Source organism: Mirounga angustirostris, unplaced genomic scaffold (genome assembly GCF_029215605.1).
Source record: "Mirounga angustirostris isolate CCGP_5_RB_7025 unplaced genomic scaffold, mMirAng1.0.hap1 SCAF_5, whole genome shotgun sequence".
Lineage (NCBI taxonomy): Eukaryota > Metazoa > Chordata > Mammalia > Carnivora > Phocidae > Mirounga > Mirounga angustirostris.
The window spans coordinates 114,771,882-114,791,543 of record NW_026991713.1 but is presented as its reverse complement, the minus strand read 5'-3'; the positions used below and the strand labels follow the sequence as shown (position 1 = coordinate 114,791,543).

The 19,662-nt window shown below is 38.2% G+C and overlaps 1 protein-coding gene across 11 annotated transcripts in view; it reads right to left on the bottom strand.

The window, feature by feature from the left end:
• The window catches only part of LOC123840380 (abl interactor 1), a 139,039-nt gene that overhangs the window by 59,414 nt on the left and 59,963 nt on the right, over positions 1-19,662 (bottom strand). For 10 of the 11 annotated variants that reach the window (XM_064591937.1, XM_064591940.1, XM_064591938.1 and 7 more), the window contains exon 2: positions 13,310-13,477. The exons of the other annotated variant lie outside the window; for it this stretch is intronic. In XM_064591937.1, coding sequence (XP_064448007.1) covers positions 13,310-13,477 — 168 coding nt within the window. The remainder of the gene's footprint in view (positions 1-13,309; positions 13,478-19,662) is intronic. 11 annotated transcript variants of the gene reach the window in all.

Genomic DNA, 19,662 nt, shown 5'->3' with positions numbered 1-19,662 from the left:
AAGTTCCAGTTACTATGCACTGAGGAGCAGAGATGAATTAAACATGCTCTTTCAAGAGTGACAAAGGGGAGACAGACATCTATACCTGAAGTCACTGACAAAAGTAGGAACAAGTTAGATGGCATAGCACAAAGAGGCAATAAGTCTACCCGGAGCTAATCAGTGAAGACTTCAGATGGTGCTTGTTAAGCAGAACAGAGACACGACAAAGTTAATTCCAAGTAAGACAAACAGATTATGGAAAAGCAAAGAGGCACAAATTTACATGCTATGTTTGGAACACCTCAAGAAGCTGAATACAGCAGGAATGCGTTGAGAGCTGGAAAAGACCAGATTGAAGAACCTTTTATGCCATGCTATGGGATCTAAAGTTGAAACTACAAGAAGTGAAAACCCATTTCCAGGATCTGAAACAAGATAAGGCTACTGTGAAGACTCAGAAACCAATTAGGAGGTTTGAGCTGTAGCCTGGTGAACGGCTTACAGACAACCATAAGAACTTAAGATCTGGAAGGAGACTCCCAAACTAGCTATATAGAATCAAGCTAGAAGAAGGAGGGGTTCCAAAGTCTCTTTCGGAAAAAAGGCAGTCCTTACTCTAAGTGAGAAGAAAACAGTCCCTTGTTAATTAGGACAGAACGAAAAAGTGATTGAGACCGAACTGTGTGATAAATAGGGAAGAGACTGGAGGATTGCTTCCTCAACACCACAGACAATCTGAGGCATAAGATAGGCTTAGATGATTCTTTTCTCCAAAAAGCATACTGAACAGAGTCAGGATAAGCCTGCTGTTTATCGTGAAAGCAAAGAAGAGAGTCTCCAATTTCCAAAAAACACGTCTCCCTTTTGCTTCAGGGGCTTAATCACATCAGTCAGCCATCTGACAACAGCTCAGGAAGACTGGTAACTCTTTTTCTGCTAAGCATGTTGCTCAATTCAGGAGCTGTACAGTTCTAGCACTAAGATATGAGAAGCAAAAGAACAAGAGGATACTATCTACGCTCCTAATATAACACAAGCCATTATTCAGCCTCATCAATGAAACCAAATCAAAGGGAAATGAAGTATAATTTAGAACTTCAAATTTATTTTTCCAAGCTGACCTCCAGGTACATGCCCCATTCCAAACATTCCACTGCACATCCTTGTCACCCTGAGTAAGACATCTGTGTCAGTGTCTGATGCCGTTACCTCAGACTGGAATGCATTTGCACTCCATGTCACAAAATAAATGCACAGACTACCACAGATGCCACCCAAACCATATGCCCACAGGATTTTTTACTCTATTAAAATGTTTATTAAATACTTCCATGCACTGTATTTAATAGTAGTACACATACCAACTCCTCCCAAGTGAAACTTTTTAACATTCACTAAAGGCTTGGTCAATGACAGGTTCAGTGCTCGGTTCTAGAATTTTAAAAACTGAATGTATAATACAATCTGCTACCTTTCAAAAGCTCCCCAACTACACTGAAAACATAATTCCAACAGTAAATGCAGCAACTGGTATGTGTTTAAAGTACCAGGGGAGTGCAGATAACATCAATGCATGCTATAAGACTAGTTCACTCAATTTTCATTTTACCCTTTCCACCCCATCCCAAGAGTAACTTCTTGCTCTACAGAAGCTAAAAAGCCAAAACCAACATTGTTCATTTGCTCTCACAGCTGGGCTTCTGGATGTAATTTTAGACCTGTCAATGATAACACTTTCATGGGATACAGAAATTAAAAGTGAGATGGAGATCTCTTACTACCCCTTTACATTACTCTCTATTGGCAAACAAGTTGAGATATGAGATTTTTTTCTAAGTGGTGCTCCAGTATCCATTCTCTAATTCTTTGAATGTTGAGAAGCAACTGCAGTGGAGGCGAGATTGGACTCCGAATTCCAATACCCAGTCACCAGCTGCAAGTGTCAAGAGTTAGTTGAGGCAGCAGAGAGTGGCAAAAGCTTTCTAATTCTTTATTGTAATCCACGAATCAAATTCTTAAAGTCAGTAATTACAATGGCACCATCACAGATTACAACTTCCCTAGTAGGCCAGTTCTTAGAATTCTGGCAATTATTTTTTTTTTTTTAAGATTTTATTTATTTATTTGAGACAGAGAGAATGAGAGACAGAGAGCATGAGAGGGAGGAGGGTCAGAGGGAGAAGCAGACGCCCTGCTGAGCAGGGAGCCCGATGCGAGACTCGATCCCGGGACTCCAGGACCATGACCTGAGCCGAAGGCAGTTGCTTAACCAACTGAGCCACCCAGGTGCCCCGAATTCTGGCAATTATTAATGGAGACCTAATCTTACAGGGCAAGAGACTATCAAACTGTAGGTCAGACCTTAGAACACATGAGAAAAAATACTGCAGAATGAAACTAGAATCAGTCCCTTGAAATTCCCTTTAACTATAAAAAGTTTTAAGTCCCCGAATTCAGAGCTGCTCAAATAATGAAACAGTTATTTGTCCAACACTCGTAAGAGTTGAGCTCTACTGACTGCCTTTTATCTTGAGTTCTGGTCATATTTCCCATTTCTTCATAGGTCCAATAATGATAGCTATCCTGTACATGGTAACTGATACCTTGCAGAAACTCAAAATCCTGTTATAGTCCTCTGAAAAGTACTGCTAATAAACTTAGCTCGACTTGAACTCCAAACGGTCTCCTCTAAAATGGACAGCAGCTGAAACTTCTGTTTCAGTTCTTTCACCCTTGGCTAGGTTGCTTGCATTTCATTCCACACATGCATAGTTCAGGGCCAGCCTATGATACTGGCAAACTTTTACTGCAAAATTGGGAGCTCTAGAATAGAAACTAAATACATAGCTTTGCCTTTATTCTCAATAGCCTAAAAATAATTAATTTTTCCAGTCCTCTAAGGTTGATGGCACAAGTCTCTTTCAATCTTCATTCAGAAGTAGATGGTGGGTTGGTGTGTATGCATGTGTTAGAAGGTGACTAGAATATGGAAAGGCATAGGTTAGTGTGTGAATTTCATAGATCAGTAAATTAAAAAGAAGAAAAGAGACAGAATGAAAGACAAAAAAAAAAAGACAAAATGGAAGAAAAAGGGAAGAAGAAAGTATTGTTACTGAGTTTATCGGCCAGTAACAACATTTTAAAAACAAAAATACTGGGGCGCCTGGGTGGCTTAGATGGTTGAGCATCTGCCTTCGGCTCAGGTCATGATCCCAAGTTCCTGTCAAGCTCGGCAGGGAGCCTGCTTCTCCCTCTCCTTCTGCCTCTCCCCCTGCTCGAGCTCTCTCTCTCTCTCTGTGTCTCAAATGAATAAATAAAACCTTTAAAAAAAATACTACCATCAACTATCATTTAAAAATTTTTTAAAAATCTTAGAAAACCTTACTTGAGATTCTGCCAACTTATAATATACATGAACACTAGATTTACCTTCCTTTTCTTTCTTCACAAACCAGAAACAATTGTGAGGGGTAAAAAAACAGTATTTGTCCTGGAACTACACCTAGCCATAAATAGTCTATAAATAAGACCATTCTGGGGTTGTTGTAGTGCTAAACGTAGATGCAGAAAGGAAGGAAAGGGGAATATTGAAAATTCAAAGATTTGATACCCATCTTTTCCAAATCAAAATTATTACTGCCAACCCCAATCAAATCTACCCTAAAAAGTGAAAGCCAGGAGAAGAAAACATGTTTTGAGGTTATTCACCCAAGTCTGCAGTTCTCAGAGATTCTTTTATGCATAGAAAACCTGCAAATTCTGTCATGGGGGGCAGGAAGGAGTGGGATTACCTATGGTCTACCCATATATATAAAAGAAGGCACATATATTAGAAAATCTTCTATTATATGATTAAAATAGGAAATATCAGTTATCTAAAATGCTAAATATTCTTCTATAGAATTACCAATTTGAGAAATCTACTTCTATAAATATACTACACTTCAAGTATCAGTACATGAAAAGTAGTTTTAAGAAGAAGCATCTTATAAATTACATCTTTTGATCTAGTGTTCTAGGGCAGTAAAAACTGTTTATAAAACAAACTGACAGAGCAACCCTCCAACATGAGTTTTATATAAACTTCAATATGAACAGAATTAAATCACAGATTCAACCATGAAACAAATACATTGTTAATTCTTGGTTCTAACTAACTTATTTTGGGCCATAAACCCTCAAATTTGATAGCTATTATATAATAAAGAATTTGACTGGCCTTTGTCCCTGTTCCTGGGAGGGAGTTTATAATCCTTGGAATTTCCCCAATGATAGGGGTATCTTTGTTTATGCTAACAAGATGGCTCAGGATGGGGGCTGGTCACCAGAAAGACCAACCATGTGACTAGTGCTGAGGCTTTGAGTCAGCCCAGCTTCGCTTCTGAGTAGGGAAGGAGGGTCGGGGATGGAGTTCAGTCACATGGCCAATGATTCAATCAATCATGCCTACATGTGAAACAAACTCTGGACACCAAAGCTCAGTAGAGCTACCTGGTTGATGAACAACACACTGATGTGCCGGGAGGGTGATGTGCCCTGATTCCCCAGGAGGAGAGTACAGAAGCTCTACGGTTTTCCCCTGCGTCTCTTCATTTGGCTGGTCCCAATGTGTCTGCTTTAAAATAAAACTGTAGTACCATAAGAATAGTATCTTCCTGAATTCTGAGTCATTCTAATAAATTATCACACCTCAGGGGGGTTGTAAGACACCCCCCACCACCCCCTACCCCACTCAAGATCTGTGACCAGTTGGTCAAAAGTGTGGGTAGAATGGGGATCCAACTTGCCACTGGCATCCGAAATGGGAGCAGTCATTGACTCTGGGTGGTTAATGTCAGAACAGCACTGCAATATACCAAGTGATGCCAGAATACTAAACCTCTAAAGGAGCTTCCTCCATCATTTCTTATACAAGCTAACTTCTCTACATTGAGATATAGAAGGAATGAAGCCATAAAACTTATAGAATTCGTATCATCATGCAATCCACATCATGCAAGCCCCATTCCTTACAATTTCTGGCTCAGCAAATCAACCTCCAGAAAAATTATCTTAAAAAAAAAAAGTTATTATAAGTAGTTGGAGAAAGTGGTATCAAATCCCACAAAACTTTTTAAATTTTTTTGAAACAGAAGTTTGTATAACACTACATGAAGGATCAGCAAACTTTTTCTCAAAAGAGCCAGAGTGTAAATATTTTAGGCTTTACAGGCCATATGGTGTCTGTCATAACTACTCAACCATGTTACTGCTGAAGTGAAAACAGCCATAGCAACATGTAAACAAAAAAATGCTATGTTCCAATAAAACTTTATTTTTCAAAAATGAGAGGAGGACTGAATTTAGCCCACATGGATCACCATTTACTGATCCCTGCACTAAATTATTCAAATAAACATTCAAATTCATAGAAGTCATCTGATGGCATGAAGCTCTAGTGTCATACCAACAATTAACAGTCTTGAGAGACAAGGTTAATATATTTTTTTTTTTTTTTTAAAGATTTTATTTATTTATTTGAGACAGAGAGAAGGAGAGAGACAGAGAGCACATGAGGGGGGGGAGGGTCAGAGGGAGAAGCAGGCTCCCTGCCGAGCAGGGAGCCCGATGCGGGACTCGATCCAGGGACTCCAGGATCATGACCTGAGCCGAAGGCAGTCGCTTAACCAACTGAGCCACCCAGGCACCCGGTTAATATATTTTCTTAGGAAAAAAACAAACCTGAATTTATAGTAAAATACATACACACACATATTAATGATACAAGTTATATGTTACAAATTGAATGATATTACAAATCATGATACAAATACATATATATATATATATATGTGTGTATATATATATATATGGAATATAATGGGAAGTAGAGGACCAAAGGTATACCAGAAATCTTTGTTATACTTTAGAGTAGTTTTATTTAACTTCAAATTTTTCATATAATGTCTAAAACATACTAAATCCAAAAATTCCTTCAACTCACATGGAAGCACATATTAAGTACCAGGCACTGTGCTAGGTGCTATAAGAGTCCCTGGCAGAATAACTAATTTTGAAACAAATGTTTATCCACACAGTAATTAAAAGAATTTTATTTTACATAACAGTAAGACAAAGTCTAGTGCCAAGACAAGGTTTAGTCCCTCAACTCCTACAGATAAACATTTATATGTTCTGCGCCATGTTACTATAGCTTGTTCCTCTATAAATCTATCTTGTTAATAACTATTATTAAAGGAAGAATGCCTCATTAATTTCAATTAATAAAAGGTGTCCTCCCTCCGAAAAGGAGGTGAAGAAATTTGCCCTAAAACATCTGATTGTTGCATCTTAATATGTACAAGAAAAATGGAAGAAAGTTAGCAACTGGTTAGATTGTATACCAGTCTTAAAATAACAAAGGTGAAGATAAAAAATACTATTTCGTAACAGAACTTTGGCAGGAAGCTTGAGGAATTTCTCATGTTTTCCTCATGATTTTAAGATACACAATTTTTTTTAATGTTTTATTTATATATTCATGAGAGAGAGAGAGGCAGAGGCAGAGGCAGGTTCCCCGCCTAGCAGAGAGCCTGATGCAGGACTCGATCCCAGGACCCTAGTATCATGACCTGAGCCGAAGGCAGATGCTTAATGACTGAGCCACCCAGGCGCCCCTAAGATACACAATTTTAATCCATATCACGAAGATGACAAGTACCAATCTACCAAAGATTTACACAAATATAAAGTCATACCACACTTAGAACTGATTTGTTGTATCACGTGTATTAGTTTTCTAATGCTGCTGTAACAAACTACTACAAACTTAGTGGCTTAAAACAACAGAAATTTATTTTTTTTAAGGTTTTATTTATTTATTTGACAGGGAGAGAGGGAACATAAGCAGGGGGAGTGGGAGAGGGAGAAGCAGGCTTCCCACGGAGCAGGGAGCCCGATGCGGGGCTCGATCCCAGGACGCTGGAATCATGACCTGAACCGAAGGCAGACACTTAACGACTGAGCCACCCAGGAGCCCCAACAACAGAAATTTATTCGATTACAGTTCTAGAGGCCAGAAATCCAAACTGAATTTTATAGAACTAAATCAAAGTGTCAAAAGGGCCACCACGCTCTCTTGGAATGTCTCAAGGGAGAACATTTTTCCTTGCTTCTTCCAGCTTCTGGCATTCCTGGGCTTGTCACCATATCATTCTAATAATCTCTGTTCTTATATAACCATTTTGATTTCTGCTCCTCTGTGTCAAATTATCTTCTGTCCTTTTTTTTTTTTTTTTTAAAGAGAGAGGGTGGGCCCAAGCGTGGTGGGGATGGGAGGGCGGTGTCAGAGGGAGAGGGAGAAAGAGAATCCCAAGTGCAGAGCTCAATGGAAGCTTGATCTCATGAGCGAGATCATGACCCAAGCTGAAATCAAGATTCAGGCGCCCAACCAACTGAGCCACGCAGGCACCCCTCTCCCTCCCTAAGGACATTTGTGATTACATTTATAGCATACCTGGCTAATCCAGGATAATCTCCCCAGCTCAAGATCTTTAATTTACATCCTCAAAGTCCTCTCTGTCATATAAAGTAATGTATTTCCAGGGATTAAGACCTGGATACCTTTGGGGACCATTACTCAGCCTAGTACCATGTGGTTCATCTTAGAAATGTCAGATGCATATATAAATCTATTAGAATTCTAAATAGGGCAGTTAATATAATTTTTCATGGTAAATCAGCCAATCAAATGAGTATTACTGAATGCTCCCAGCCACTGGGTGTTAACTCAACATATCATGCTTTCTCATTTATTTTTTATTTATTTTTTACTCTTTTACTTTCATGCCTTCTCATTTTAAATGACACTCAACAATCTGCATTGTATCTTTCCACCTATTAGTTCAAGTTCTGATGAACAGTTTATAATTCATTATAGCTAACAAAAAGTATAGAGGTGATAGTGCTAAAGATGACACACCAGTACTGGATGAGTTTGCTAGAGCTATACACTGTAAGTGTGTGGCATTAAGTTTTTGATTGGTGAGGCATCCATTCCAAACACATCCATCTCAAATAAACATATTACTAGCTATACTGCATAGCTACTAGCAAAACAACTAGGTAAGAAACCAGGTTACCCCTATCCATGAAGTTCTCCTTTAAGAAAGCTTTCAGTAAGCTTTCAGTAACCTAGGTAACTAACTGTTTGAGTGACTCCACTTTTTCCTTCTGCTCCCTAATTCCCACTTTTACACTTTAAATTCACCAACAGACTGAACCCACAAAACCCTAGTACACCCCACCCTCAGACCCTACACCAGGTTCATGCTCCCTCCCTCTCTCTCTACCTGCAACCTTGATGTATAGCCCTTATGTGGCCCTGCAGAGTGCCATTTACTCTTCAAGACCTATAAATAATAAATCTTGTTTTTTAAAGTTCCCTATTGGTTTTAGGAGGTGGTCTTGAATCACTAAGAACCATGAGAGCTAGTGAAGCCAAAACAATGGGCCCCAATGGCAGTAGGGGGAAAGTCTGTGGGGCTTGCTATGAGCAAATACAGGCCTGGGTAAGAGACTAAGGCATTCTTGGCCAAGACCATCACAACAGGCTGCCATAACAAAGTTCTACAGACTGGAAGGTTTAAACAACAGAAATTACTTTTCTCATGATTCTGGAGGCTAGAAATCTAAGATCAACATGTCAGCAGGGTTCTAAGAGACTCTGTCCTTGGCTTGTAAAAGGCCCTCTTCTCTCTGTGTCTTCACATTGGTCTTTCTTCTGTGTCTATGTCCTAATCTTCTCCTCTTATAAGGACACCAATCAGGGGCGTCTGGGTGGCTCAGTCGGTTGAGCGTTCAACTCTTGGTTTCTGCTCAGGTTGTGATCTCATGATCTCGGGAACAAGCCCCGCGTTGGGCTCCCCACTCAGCGCAGTCTGCTTCGGATTCTCTCTCCCTCTACCCCTCTCCCCACTCACTCACACTCTCAAATAAATATGTAAAATCGTAAAAATAAATAAATAAATAAATAAAGACACCAATCATAGCGGATAAGGGCCCATCCAGTGACCCCATTCTAACTTAATTACCTCTTTAAAAACCCTATCTCCAATTTATTATAAATTGTTTTATAACCCAGAATATAGTCTCTCTTGGTAAATGTTTTGTCTGCACTTGAGAAGAATGTATATTTTGTTGCAGTTGGATGGAATGTTCTGTAAATCTCATCAGGTCAAGTTGACTGATAATATTGTTCAATAATTACCTCTTTAAAAACCCTATCTAGTACCTCACATTCTGAGGTACTAGAAATTAGGACTTCAACATATGAATTCTGGGGGAACACAATTCAGCTGATAACAAGTGCCAAAGAAGAGAAGCATGCTTAATCTTAAAACTCATGAAATGTCTTTAAGAAACTGGTTGAGGAAATCTAAAATAAATACCAATAGACCATTAGGGATCAACAGAAGTCCTATGATATCATGGATAAGTTCACCAAAAATAACACTGAAGTCAGTAAGGGATAGACAAAGAACTGTACAACAAAGAGCCAGAAAAAACTATAGGTGGAGTTATATTACAAATTTGGGAGATTTTTTCCTAAATGGAAGTGTGATGACCAGTATATGACACTGAGAATACATATCACAGACTAAACCGTAATAACCCCATAATGCAGTGGTTCTCCAACTATAGTCCAAGACTCCCAGGGTCCCCAACATCCTGCCTTTTCTAACTATGTATCTGTATGAAGCCAGACTTTCTTCATATATTTCAACCAAAACAACAAATCACAACAGATTAAATGCAAAAACAGGTATGAGAATCCAGTTACCTTCTATTAAACAAAACATTAAAAAGATTTGCAGAAATGTAAAACAATGCCACTCTTCTCACACATTATTTTGTTTTGGGTAAGAGTTATTTTTCATTAAAATGTTATTTGTATTAACATGTAATGGGTGTGTTTATTGTTAGATAAGTTAAATACTTTAAGATTCATCAGTTTTAATTTCTGATACAATAAATACTGAAAGATCTACCCATATAAACCAAAACCCTTGCATTCTCAATAATTTAAGATGCTAAGTGCGCCTGAGAACAGAAAGTGTGAGAACTCAGAGCACTGACACAGTTAGCACCTCTACTGCAGGAACTCATTCCATCTCCCCAGTGCCTGGACAAACTACATCTGCCTAGCTAGTCAAACCTAGGTTTACCAATGATTAAAAAAAAAGTCTTTTCATAATGATAAATCCACCAACTGTACATTACAAACCTAAGCATTTACAGTATTATGTTAATAACACAGCTCTAAAATACATTAAAAATGATAAAAATTCAAAGAGAAATAAAATATGTAAAAAACTAGAGTCAGAGATTACAACATACCTTCCTCAACAATTAATAAAAACAAGAAGACAGAAAATCAGCATGGATATAGAAGAATTGAACAATATTATCAACCAACTTGACCTGATGAGATTTACAGAACATTCCATCCAACTGCTACAAGATATACATTCTTCTCAAGTGCATACAAAACATTTACCAAGAGAGATTATATTCTGGGTTATAAAACAATTTATAATAAATTTGAAAGGAGTCGTATTATTTTCTTACTACTACAGAATTAAATTAGAAATCAATAGCAGAGAGATCCTTTGAAAATCTTGAAATATTTCCAAATAACCACTGGGCCAGAGAAGAAACCAAAAAGGAGAATTAGAAATTATTTCAAGCTGAATGAAAATGAAAGTACAACTTATCTAAATTTGAGATACAGATAACACACTATTTCAAGGGAAATTTATAGACCTAAAACACCTATGTAAGAAAAGATAAAGGCTCTCAAAGACCTCAGCTTTTACTTTAAGGAAGTATAAAATAAGACTAAATTAATTCCAAGGAAAGGGAAAGGAGAAGAAATAACTACAAGATAAAAGTCAACACAACAGAAAACAGAAAAACAGTACAGAGAATTAATGAAACCAAAAGCTGAGGTCTTTTTTAGAAGATCAATAAAACTGATAAACTAGCCATACTAATCAGTTTTAAAAGAGAAAAGACACCAATTAAGTATATCAAGAATGAGACATGTGACATCACTACAGATTCTACAAATATTAAAAGAATAAGGGAATTTTATTAATACCCTTATGCAAATAAATATAACAACATAGGTGAAATGGCCAAATTCTTGGAAAAATACAAAGCTTACTCAAGAAGAAACAGATAAAGAGAACAGCCCTGAATCTACTAAAGACATTAAATATATAGTTAAAACCTCCTTGCCAAGAAAAATTCCAGGCCCAGATGGCTTCACTGGTTAATTCTACCAAACATTTAAAAGGTAGCAAGCAAGTATCAATTCAACAGACACTTTTCCATAGAAGTGAAGAGGAGGGAATACTGTCCAACATATTTGTAAAGCCAGCATTATAGTGACACCAAAACCAGACAAAGACATTACAGTAACTCTCAGGAGCACAGAAGCAAAAGTTCTTAACAAAATTTTAGCAAATGAAGTCTAACAATCTATGAAATGGAGAATACATCACAGTCACATGGAGTTTATCCCAGGATGGCAAGGCTAGTTTAACATTTAAAAAAAAAAAAAAAGATCATTTCAACAGACACAGAAAAAGCATTTGGCAAAATCCATCATCCACTCCTGGTAAGAACTCTCAGCAAACTGCACCTTTAGAAGGCAACTATATCAATTTCATAAAGCATATTTCTGAAAAACCTATAATACACATAATAACTAAATGCTTTCTTACTAAAATAAAAAGACAACAATGTCCACTTTCACTACTCCTATTCAACATTTTCTTGAAGCATCAAACTACCGCAGTAAGGCAAAGGGAAAAAAAAAGGAAAAGAAAGAAAAGAAAAGGAGGAAGGATGGGAGGGGGGAGGGGAGAGGGGAGGGAGGAGAGGAGAGGAGGAGAGGAGAAGGAGAGGAGAGGAAAGTGAAGAAATAAAGCTAAAACTGTATTTATATAATCTGTGTAGAAGATCCAATGAGATCTGTACAATAGCTACTGTAACTATTAAGTGACTTTAACAAAGATACAAAATAAGTATACAAATATCAACTGTATTTCTGTACATACAAGCAAAAAATGAACAACCAATCTAAGGTTATAAAAAATACCATTTACAAAGCATAAAAATAAGATATACTTTGGAATAAATCTGACAAAAGATGAGCAAGCCTTAAAATACTAAAACCTACAGAGCCACATGAAAAGATGCTCAACATCATTAATAATCACCAAGGAAACGGAAACTAAATTCCAAGTATCAGAATGGCTAAAACACTTAACTGAATAACTAAAACTAAAAAGACTGACCATATCAAGTGCTGGTAGGGATGTGAGGCAACTTAAACTTTCATACAGTGCTGGTAGGAAGAGGAAATGGTATAATCATTTTGGAAAATAATTCAGGTATAAATTTGGTTATAAAGGTAAAGAGACATCGACCATATAAACTATCTACCATTCCACTCAAGAGTATTTAATTTACCCAAGAGAAATAAAAACATATGGCCATATAAAGACTTGTACACAAATGTTCATAGGAGCTTTATTTGTAATAGGCAAAACCCAAAAACAATCCAGATGGTCATCAATATGTGAATGGATAAACAAAATATGAAACAATGGAGTAGTACTCAGCAATAAAAAAGGAGTAAAATTTTTTACACACAACATGGATGAATCTCAAAATAATTATGCTGAAAGAAGTCAAAAAAACACTACGTATCATTTAATTATATTATTTAATTATATTTTATATAATTCTATTTGTATAAAATTCTAGAAAATACAAACTAATCCATAGTGACAGAAAGTCTGAGAACAGGGGATAGAAAGGTAGGATAACAAAGAAGAATGAAAAAATTAGAGGGTGGAGAGTGTTCATTATCTTGAATGTGTTGATGGTCTCCAGGGTAGTATGTGTATCAAAATTTATAAAATTGTATGCTTTAATTATGTGCAATTTATTTTACCTCAAAAAAAGGCTTTAACAGTAGGATAACTTGTAATGGTTATACAACAATATGAATATACTTAATGCCAATGAACTATACACTAAAAAATGGTTAAAATGGTAAATTTTATGTTATGTGTATTTTACCACAAAAAATAAAAATAAAAAAAAAGAGAAGAAGAAGAGTAGGTATACTGAACTCAAAGCTGAACCTAAAATAACTACACTCATTAAGGTGAGTAAAGAATCTATATTTCCAGGCAATCTACTTCTTTGACTATGCGGCTTCTATTCTGCCAGCTGATTAAATGTGAATGTAAAGCCTTTCACAAACTGTTACCTGTGAGATATGATTGATAGAAGACTCCATTCTCCGAAGCTGAGAGGCTTGGATATCCAGCAATTGGAGTACATTGTTGGCCAATGCATTTATTTGATAAGCAACACTAGCTAGGGATTGGGTTGTGTAGGCTTTGGTCTCTTCTAAAGCTTTTCTCTTGTCTGCAGCCTGAAAATAAGAACAAAAAAAAAAACCCCAATACTTACTTAGGTTAATATTCATTAAACATATATTCTATAGAAAGGCAAAGTTATAATTATATTTTTTAATGGAAAGACCCAATTGAGTCGAAAAACTTATCACATAAGTCTGATGATAGTCTCAGGACCCTGGTGAGGCCATGGCAGAAATCCTATCTGCTAGGTGGGACCCACTGTTGAGTAGCCAATCCACTGAGGTCCACCAAAGGAGCTACCAAGTGACTGTCATCACAGGCATACATTACAGTTGGTTCTGAGTCACCTAAAGACCCTCAAACCACCAATTTATCACATTACATCTTTAGGACCTTATGCCAGCCCCAAGCTCCCAACCCACTGTTGAGAGTATAGGAAACGACTCTGTAATACTGCTGCCTCAGCATCCACTTTGTGTGGCTAAGTGTCCTGCAGGGGTCTTCAATTGACACTACCTCCTCCCACCGTAAGTGCATGCCCTGGATAACAGCCCTCAGGGTCACAAATAAATGTAAGTTCCAGATATGATTCCCCAAAACCCCACTGTGATAAACAATCTCTCCTGTCTCCCAGCTCCTTCCCCTTCTGTGCCCCTTAGATAAGACCATCTAGGAGCTTATCAAAACCCTACTGTTTTTGATTTGAACTGACCAATCCAGAATTAGCCTGGGAACCCCTGAGCACTGCACCTGAGGACCCTAATAAAGGCATGTACCCAAGTCCTGCTGCTCACTTCCTGCCTACATACTGCACTGAACTCTCCCTGTGTCCCCTGGAGACATCATACTGTGTACCCCCAGGACCCATGAGTAATAAACTTCTCTATTCCACTTTCCCTTGCAGTCTTTTGTTGAACCTTGGCTCACCATCCAGAGGCTCTACTTAACAAATGTTAACAAAAAATCCCAACACCCACCAACAATCATATAGATTAAATCCATCCATCTTATATTCCTGTTTACATTAATCAACATCAGAATTCCAACTTCCCTGTTATCCATTATAACCATCTTTCATCTCCACAAAAACTACTGTGAATCTTATAAACCAAACCTTTACCCACCTGTTCTTCCCAAAGTGCTGTACGTAACTCAGAGTCAGGTGGTGAGAAAAGTTAAGAAGCAAAGTTCATAGCAAAGCTCAGGACAAAGTTCAAAGACAAGTAATCAACTCTGTGTAGGGGGATGGGGGCAACAACATAGATCACAAATAAAGGGTAAATATCATTAATATCTAATCTAAAAATGAAAAACACCAAGAATCAATAAAAAAAATAGAGGTCTAACAGTTCACAAAAAAGGCAATACAACCATTTTTAAACATTTGAAAAGACATTCAACCTCATTCACTGTAAAAAAAAAAACGCAGGGGCACCTGGGTGGCTCAGTCGGTTAAGTGTCTGCCTTCAGCTCAGGTCATGATCCCAGGGTCCTGAGATCGAGCCCTGCATCGGGCTCCCTGCTCAGCGCGGAGCCTGCTTCTCCCTCTCCCTCTGCCCCCTCCCTCTGCTTGTGGTCTCTGTCAAATGAATAAATAAAATCTTTAAAAAAAGAAAAGAAAAAACAAACGAAACGCAGGGGCGCCTGGGGTGGCTCATTGGTTAAGCCACCAACTCTTGTCCTGGGATTGTTGGGCTCTACGCTCAGTGAGGAGTCAGCTTGAGGATTCTCGCCTGCTCCCCTCTCACACGTGCTTGCTCGCTCTTTCTCTCTCTAAAATACATGAATAAATATCTTTTAAAAAAGAAAAGACTCCCTGATACATTGCTGGTCATAACCAGCAGAATTAGATACCAATTTATTTTCTGTCCCAGTAATCTCATTTTAGGAATCTACCTCAAAGAATCACTGGCAAAAATATATAATGCAGTTATTCATGATAGCACTATTTATGATAGTAAAAAACTGGAAACAACCCATATAATCATCAATAGAGGACTGAATAAATTATGGGCTCTCTAAACAATGGAGTACTATACTGCTGAAATAAGGAATGTCATTATTACCACTACACCGTGATCTCCAGAATATTGCTAAGGTGAAAAATACAAGATGGGAAAAAAACGTTTCTGGAATGCTACCATTTAAGAAATGGGTAAAGATATGAAAATATATGCTTGTATTTTTTAAGAAGGAAGAATAAACATTTTATTTTTTTAAGACATTTATTTTAGAGAGAGATTCAGAGTGCACGAGGTAGGGGGGCAGAGGAAGAAGGAAAAGCAGACTGTGCATAGAACCCAACCAGAGGGCTCAATCCCAGGACCCTGAGGTCATGATCTGAGCAGAAAGCAAGAGTTGAATGTTTAACTGACTGAGCCACCAGGCACCCCTAAACTGTAACATTTTAAAAAATAATTACATTTAGGGGCACCTAGGTGGCTCAGTCAGTTAATCGTTCAGCTCAGGTCATGATCTCCTGGTCCTGGTATCAAGCCCCACATCGGGCTCCTGGCTCAACAGGGAGTCTGCTTCTCCTCCCTTGGCCCCTCCCCCTCACTCATGTCCTAATGGATAAATAAAATCTTTTTAAAAAAATAAAAATTAAAAAAATCATTATATTTAAGGTGCGGGGTTAAACAGGCTGGAGGGAGCACAGCTAACATTCTTTTTTTAAAAAAAAAAAAAAAAAAGATTTTATTTACTGGGGCACCTGGGTGGCTCAGTCGCTGGGTGTCTGCCTTCGGCTCAGGTCATGATCCCGGGGTCCTGGGATCGAGCCCCACATCGGGCTCCCTGCTCAGCGGGGAGCCTGCTTCTCCCTCTTCCACTCCCCCCTGCTTTTGTTCCCTCTCTCGCTGTGTCTCTCTCTGTCAAATAAATAAAATATTCATTTATTTATTTATTTGAGAGAGAGAGAGAGATCACAAGTAGGCAGACAGGCAGGCAGAGGGAGAGGGAGAAGCAGGCTCCCCGCTGAGCAGGGAGCCCGATGCGAGGCTCGATCCCAGGACCCCGGGATCATGACCTGAGCCGAAGGCAGATGCTTAACTACTGAGCCACCCAGGCGCCCATTTTTTAAGATTTTATTTTTTTTAAACATTTTATTAACATTCTTTAAACATACCTTGTTTTGTAGATTTGTTTTTAGAACTATAGAATTTACACAATTATAAAACAAAATTAAATTTTAAAAAATTACCCAAAATTAAATGTAAAATTAATCGAATGGGCCTATGTGTCCAATTAGTGGCTTAACCAAAGGGGAAATAAAAAGTGACTTCAAATTGAGGAAGACACAAAGAAATGGAAAAACGTTCCATGCTTATGGATTGGAAGAACAAATATTGTGAAGATGTCAATGCTACCTAGAGCAATCTACACATTCAATGCAATCCCCATCAAAATACCATCCACTTTTTTCAAAGAAATGGAACAAATCATCCTAAAATTTGTATGGAACCAGAAAAGACCCCGCATAGCCAGAGGAATGTTGAAAAAGAAAAGCAAAGCCGGCGGCATCACAATTCCAGACTTCCAGCTCTATTACAAAGCTGTCATCATCAAGACAGCATGGTACTGGCACAAAAACAGACACATAGATCAATGGAACAGAATAGAGAGCCCAGAAATGGACCCTCAACTCTATGGTCAACTCATCTTTGACAAAGCAGGAAAGAATGTCCAATGGAACAAAGACAGTCTCTTCAACAAATGGTGCTGGGAAAATTGGATAGCCACATGCAGAAGAATGAAACTGGACCATTTCCTTCACCACACACAAAAATAGACTCCAAATGGTTGAAAGACCTTAATGTGAGACAGGAGTCCATCAAAATCCTAAAGGAGAACACAGGCAGCAACCTCTTTGACCTCAGCCGAAGCAACTTCTTCCTAGAAACATCGCCAAAGGCAAGGGAAGGAAGGGCAAAAATGAACTAGGACTTTATCAAGGTAAAAAGCTTTTGCAAAGCAAAGGAAACAGTCAACAAAACCAAAAGACAACCGACAGAATGGGAGAAGATATTTGCAAATGACATGTCAGATAAAGGGCTAGTATCCAAAATCTATAAAGAACTCATCAAACTCAACATCCAAAGAACAAAGAATCCAATCAAGAAATGGGCAGAAGACATGAACAGACATTTTTCCAAAGAAGACATCCAAACGGCCAACAGACACATGAAAAAGTGCTCAATATCGCTCGGCATCAGGGAAATCCAAATCAAAACGTCAATGAGATACCACCTCACACCAGTCAGAATGGCTAAAATTAACAAGTCAGGAAACGACAGATGTTGGCGGGGATGCGGAGAAAGAGGAACCCTCCTACACTGTTGGTGGGAATGCAAGCTGGTGCAACCACTCTGGAAAACTGTATGGAGGTTCCTCAAAAAGTTGAAAATAGAGCTACTATATGATCCAGCAATTGCACTACTGGGTATTTACCCCAAAGATACAAAAGTAGGGATCCGAAGGGCTATGTGCACCCCGATGTTTATAGCAGCAATATCCACAATAGCCAAACTGTGGAAAGAGCCAAGATGTCCATCGACAGATGAATGGATAAAGAAGAGGTGGTATATATATACAATGGAATATTATGCAGCCATCAAAAGGAATGAGATCTTGCCATTTGCAACGACGTGGATGGAACTGGAGGGTATTATGTTGAGTGAAATAAGTCAAACAGAGAAAGACATGTATCATATGATCTCACTGATATGAGGAATTCTTAATTGTAGGAAACAAACTGAGGGTTGCTGGAGTGGGGGGTGGGGTGGGAGGGATGGGGTGACTGGGTGATAGACACTGGGGAGGGTATGTGCTCTGGTAAGCGCTGTGAATTGTGCAAGACTGTTGAATCTCAGATCTGTACCTCTGAAACAAATAATGCAATATATGTTAAGAAAAAAAAAAGAAGAAGAAGAAGAAGGTAGCGAGAGGGGAAGAATGAAGCGGGGGAAATTGGAGGGGTAGATGAACCATGAGAGACGATGGACTCTGAAAAACAAACAGGGTTCTGGAGGGGAGGGGGGTGGGAGGATGGGTTAGCCTGGTGGTGGGTATTGAGGAGGGCACATTCTGCATGGAGCACTGGGTGTTATGCACAAACAATGAATCATGGAACACTTCATCTAAAACTAATGATGTAATGTATGGGGATTAACATAAGAATAAAAAAAATTAAAATAAAAATTTAAAAAAGTGACTTCAAGGCACAGTAATTTGATTGTTCATTCTTTTTTTTTTTTAGAGGGGGTCGGGGAGGGGCAGAGGGAAAAGGGGGAGAGAGAGAATCTTAAGCAGGCTCCACACCCAGTGTGGAGCAACAAGAGGCTCATCTCACCACCCTGAGATCATAACCCGAGCAAAAATCAAGAATTGGACGCTTACCCGACTGAGCCATCTAGGTGCTCCTTGATTGTTCATTCTTAATGGGATTTATCTTTAAGACAAAAATAATTCGGAGGAAAAAAAAAAAAAAAACACAAAACCCTGAAACTATTTTCAATCATATTACTGAGTTTTGAATTTATCCTGAGACTGTTGTTTGTGTAGTGTGAGATGAAGCAAGTCATTCTATGTTTAAGTCATTGAGAAGTGAGATTTTTGGCATGGTTCAAAAGAGACTCTGATCGTAAGAAGAACAAGGTTTAAGAAAAAACATGTTGTTCTGGATTTAAATTGAAAACATCAGTCTGAACCCAATTTGTATTTTATCATATCATATATTATGATATTGATCCTACCCCTGTCCAAAGAAATGGCCTAAATGTAAAACATGGTGACTATAGTTGGTAACAACCATACTGTACAACTGAAATTTGCTAAAAGAGTAGAACTTAAATGTTGTCACCAAAAAATATATATATAAATATGTGAGGTGACAGATGTGTTAATTAACCAGATGGAAGGAATCCTTTCTCAATGTGTATGTATATCAAACTATCACGAAGTATACTTTAAATATATCACAATCTTAGTTGTCAATTATACCTGAACAAAGCAAGGGAGAAAAAAAAGAGTAAGAAAAGGCCTAAAAATAATGACTGCTAGCAGCCATGGAACACTACTTATTACCCAGATTGTAATCTCTAATACCATTCTCCACTGCAAGGAATCTAAACTCCTAGCCAACTACAAATCTAGGACAGGGAATGCACAAGATGCACTATGTGTATTACAAGGCATGTGAAAGCCACCAAGGACTACCCTACAGTCATGTCAAAAGGAC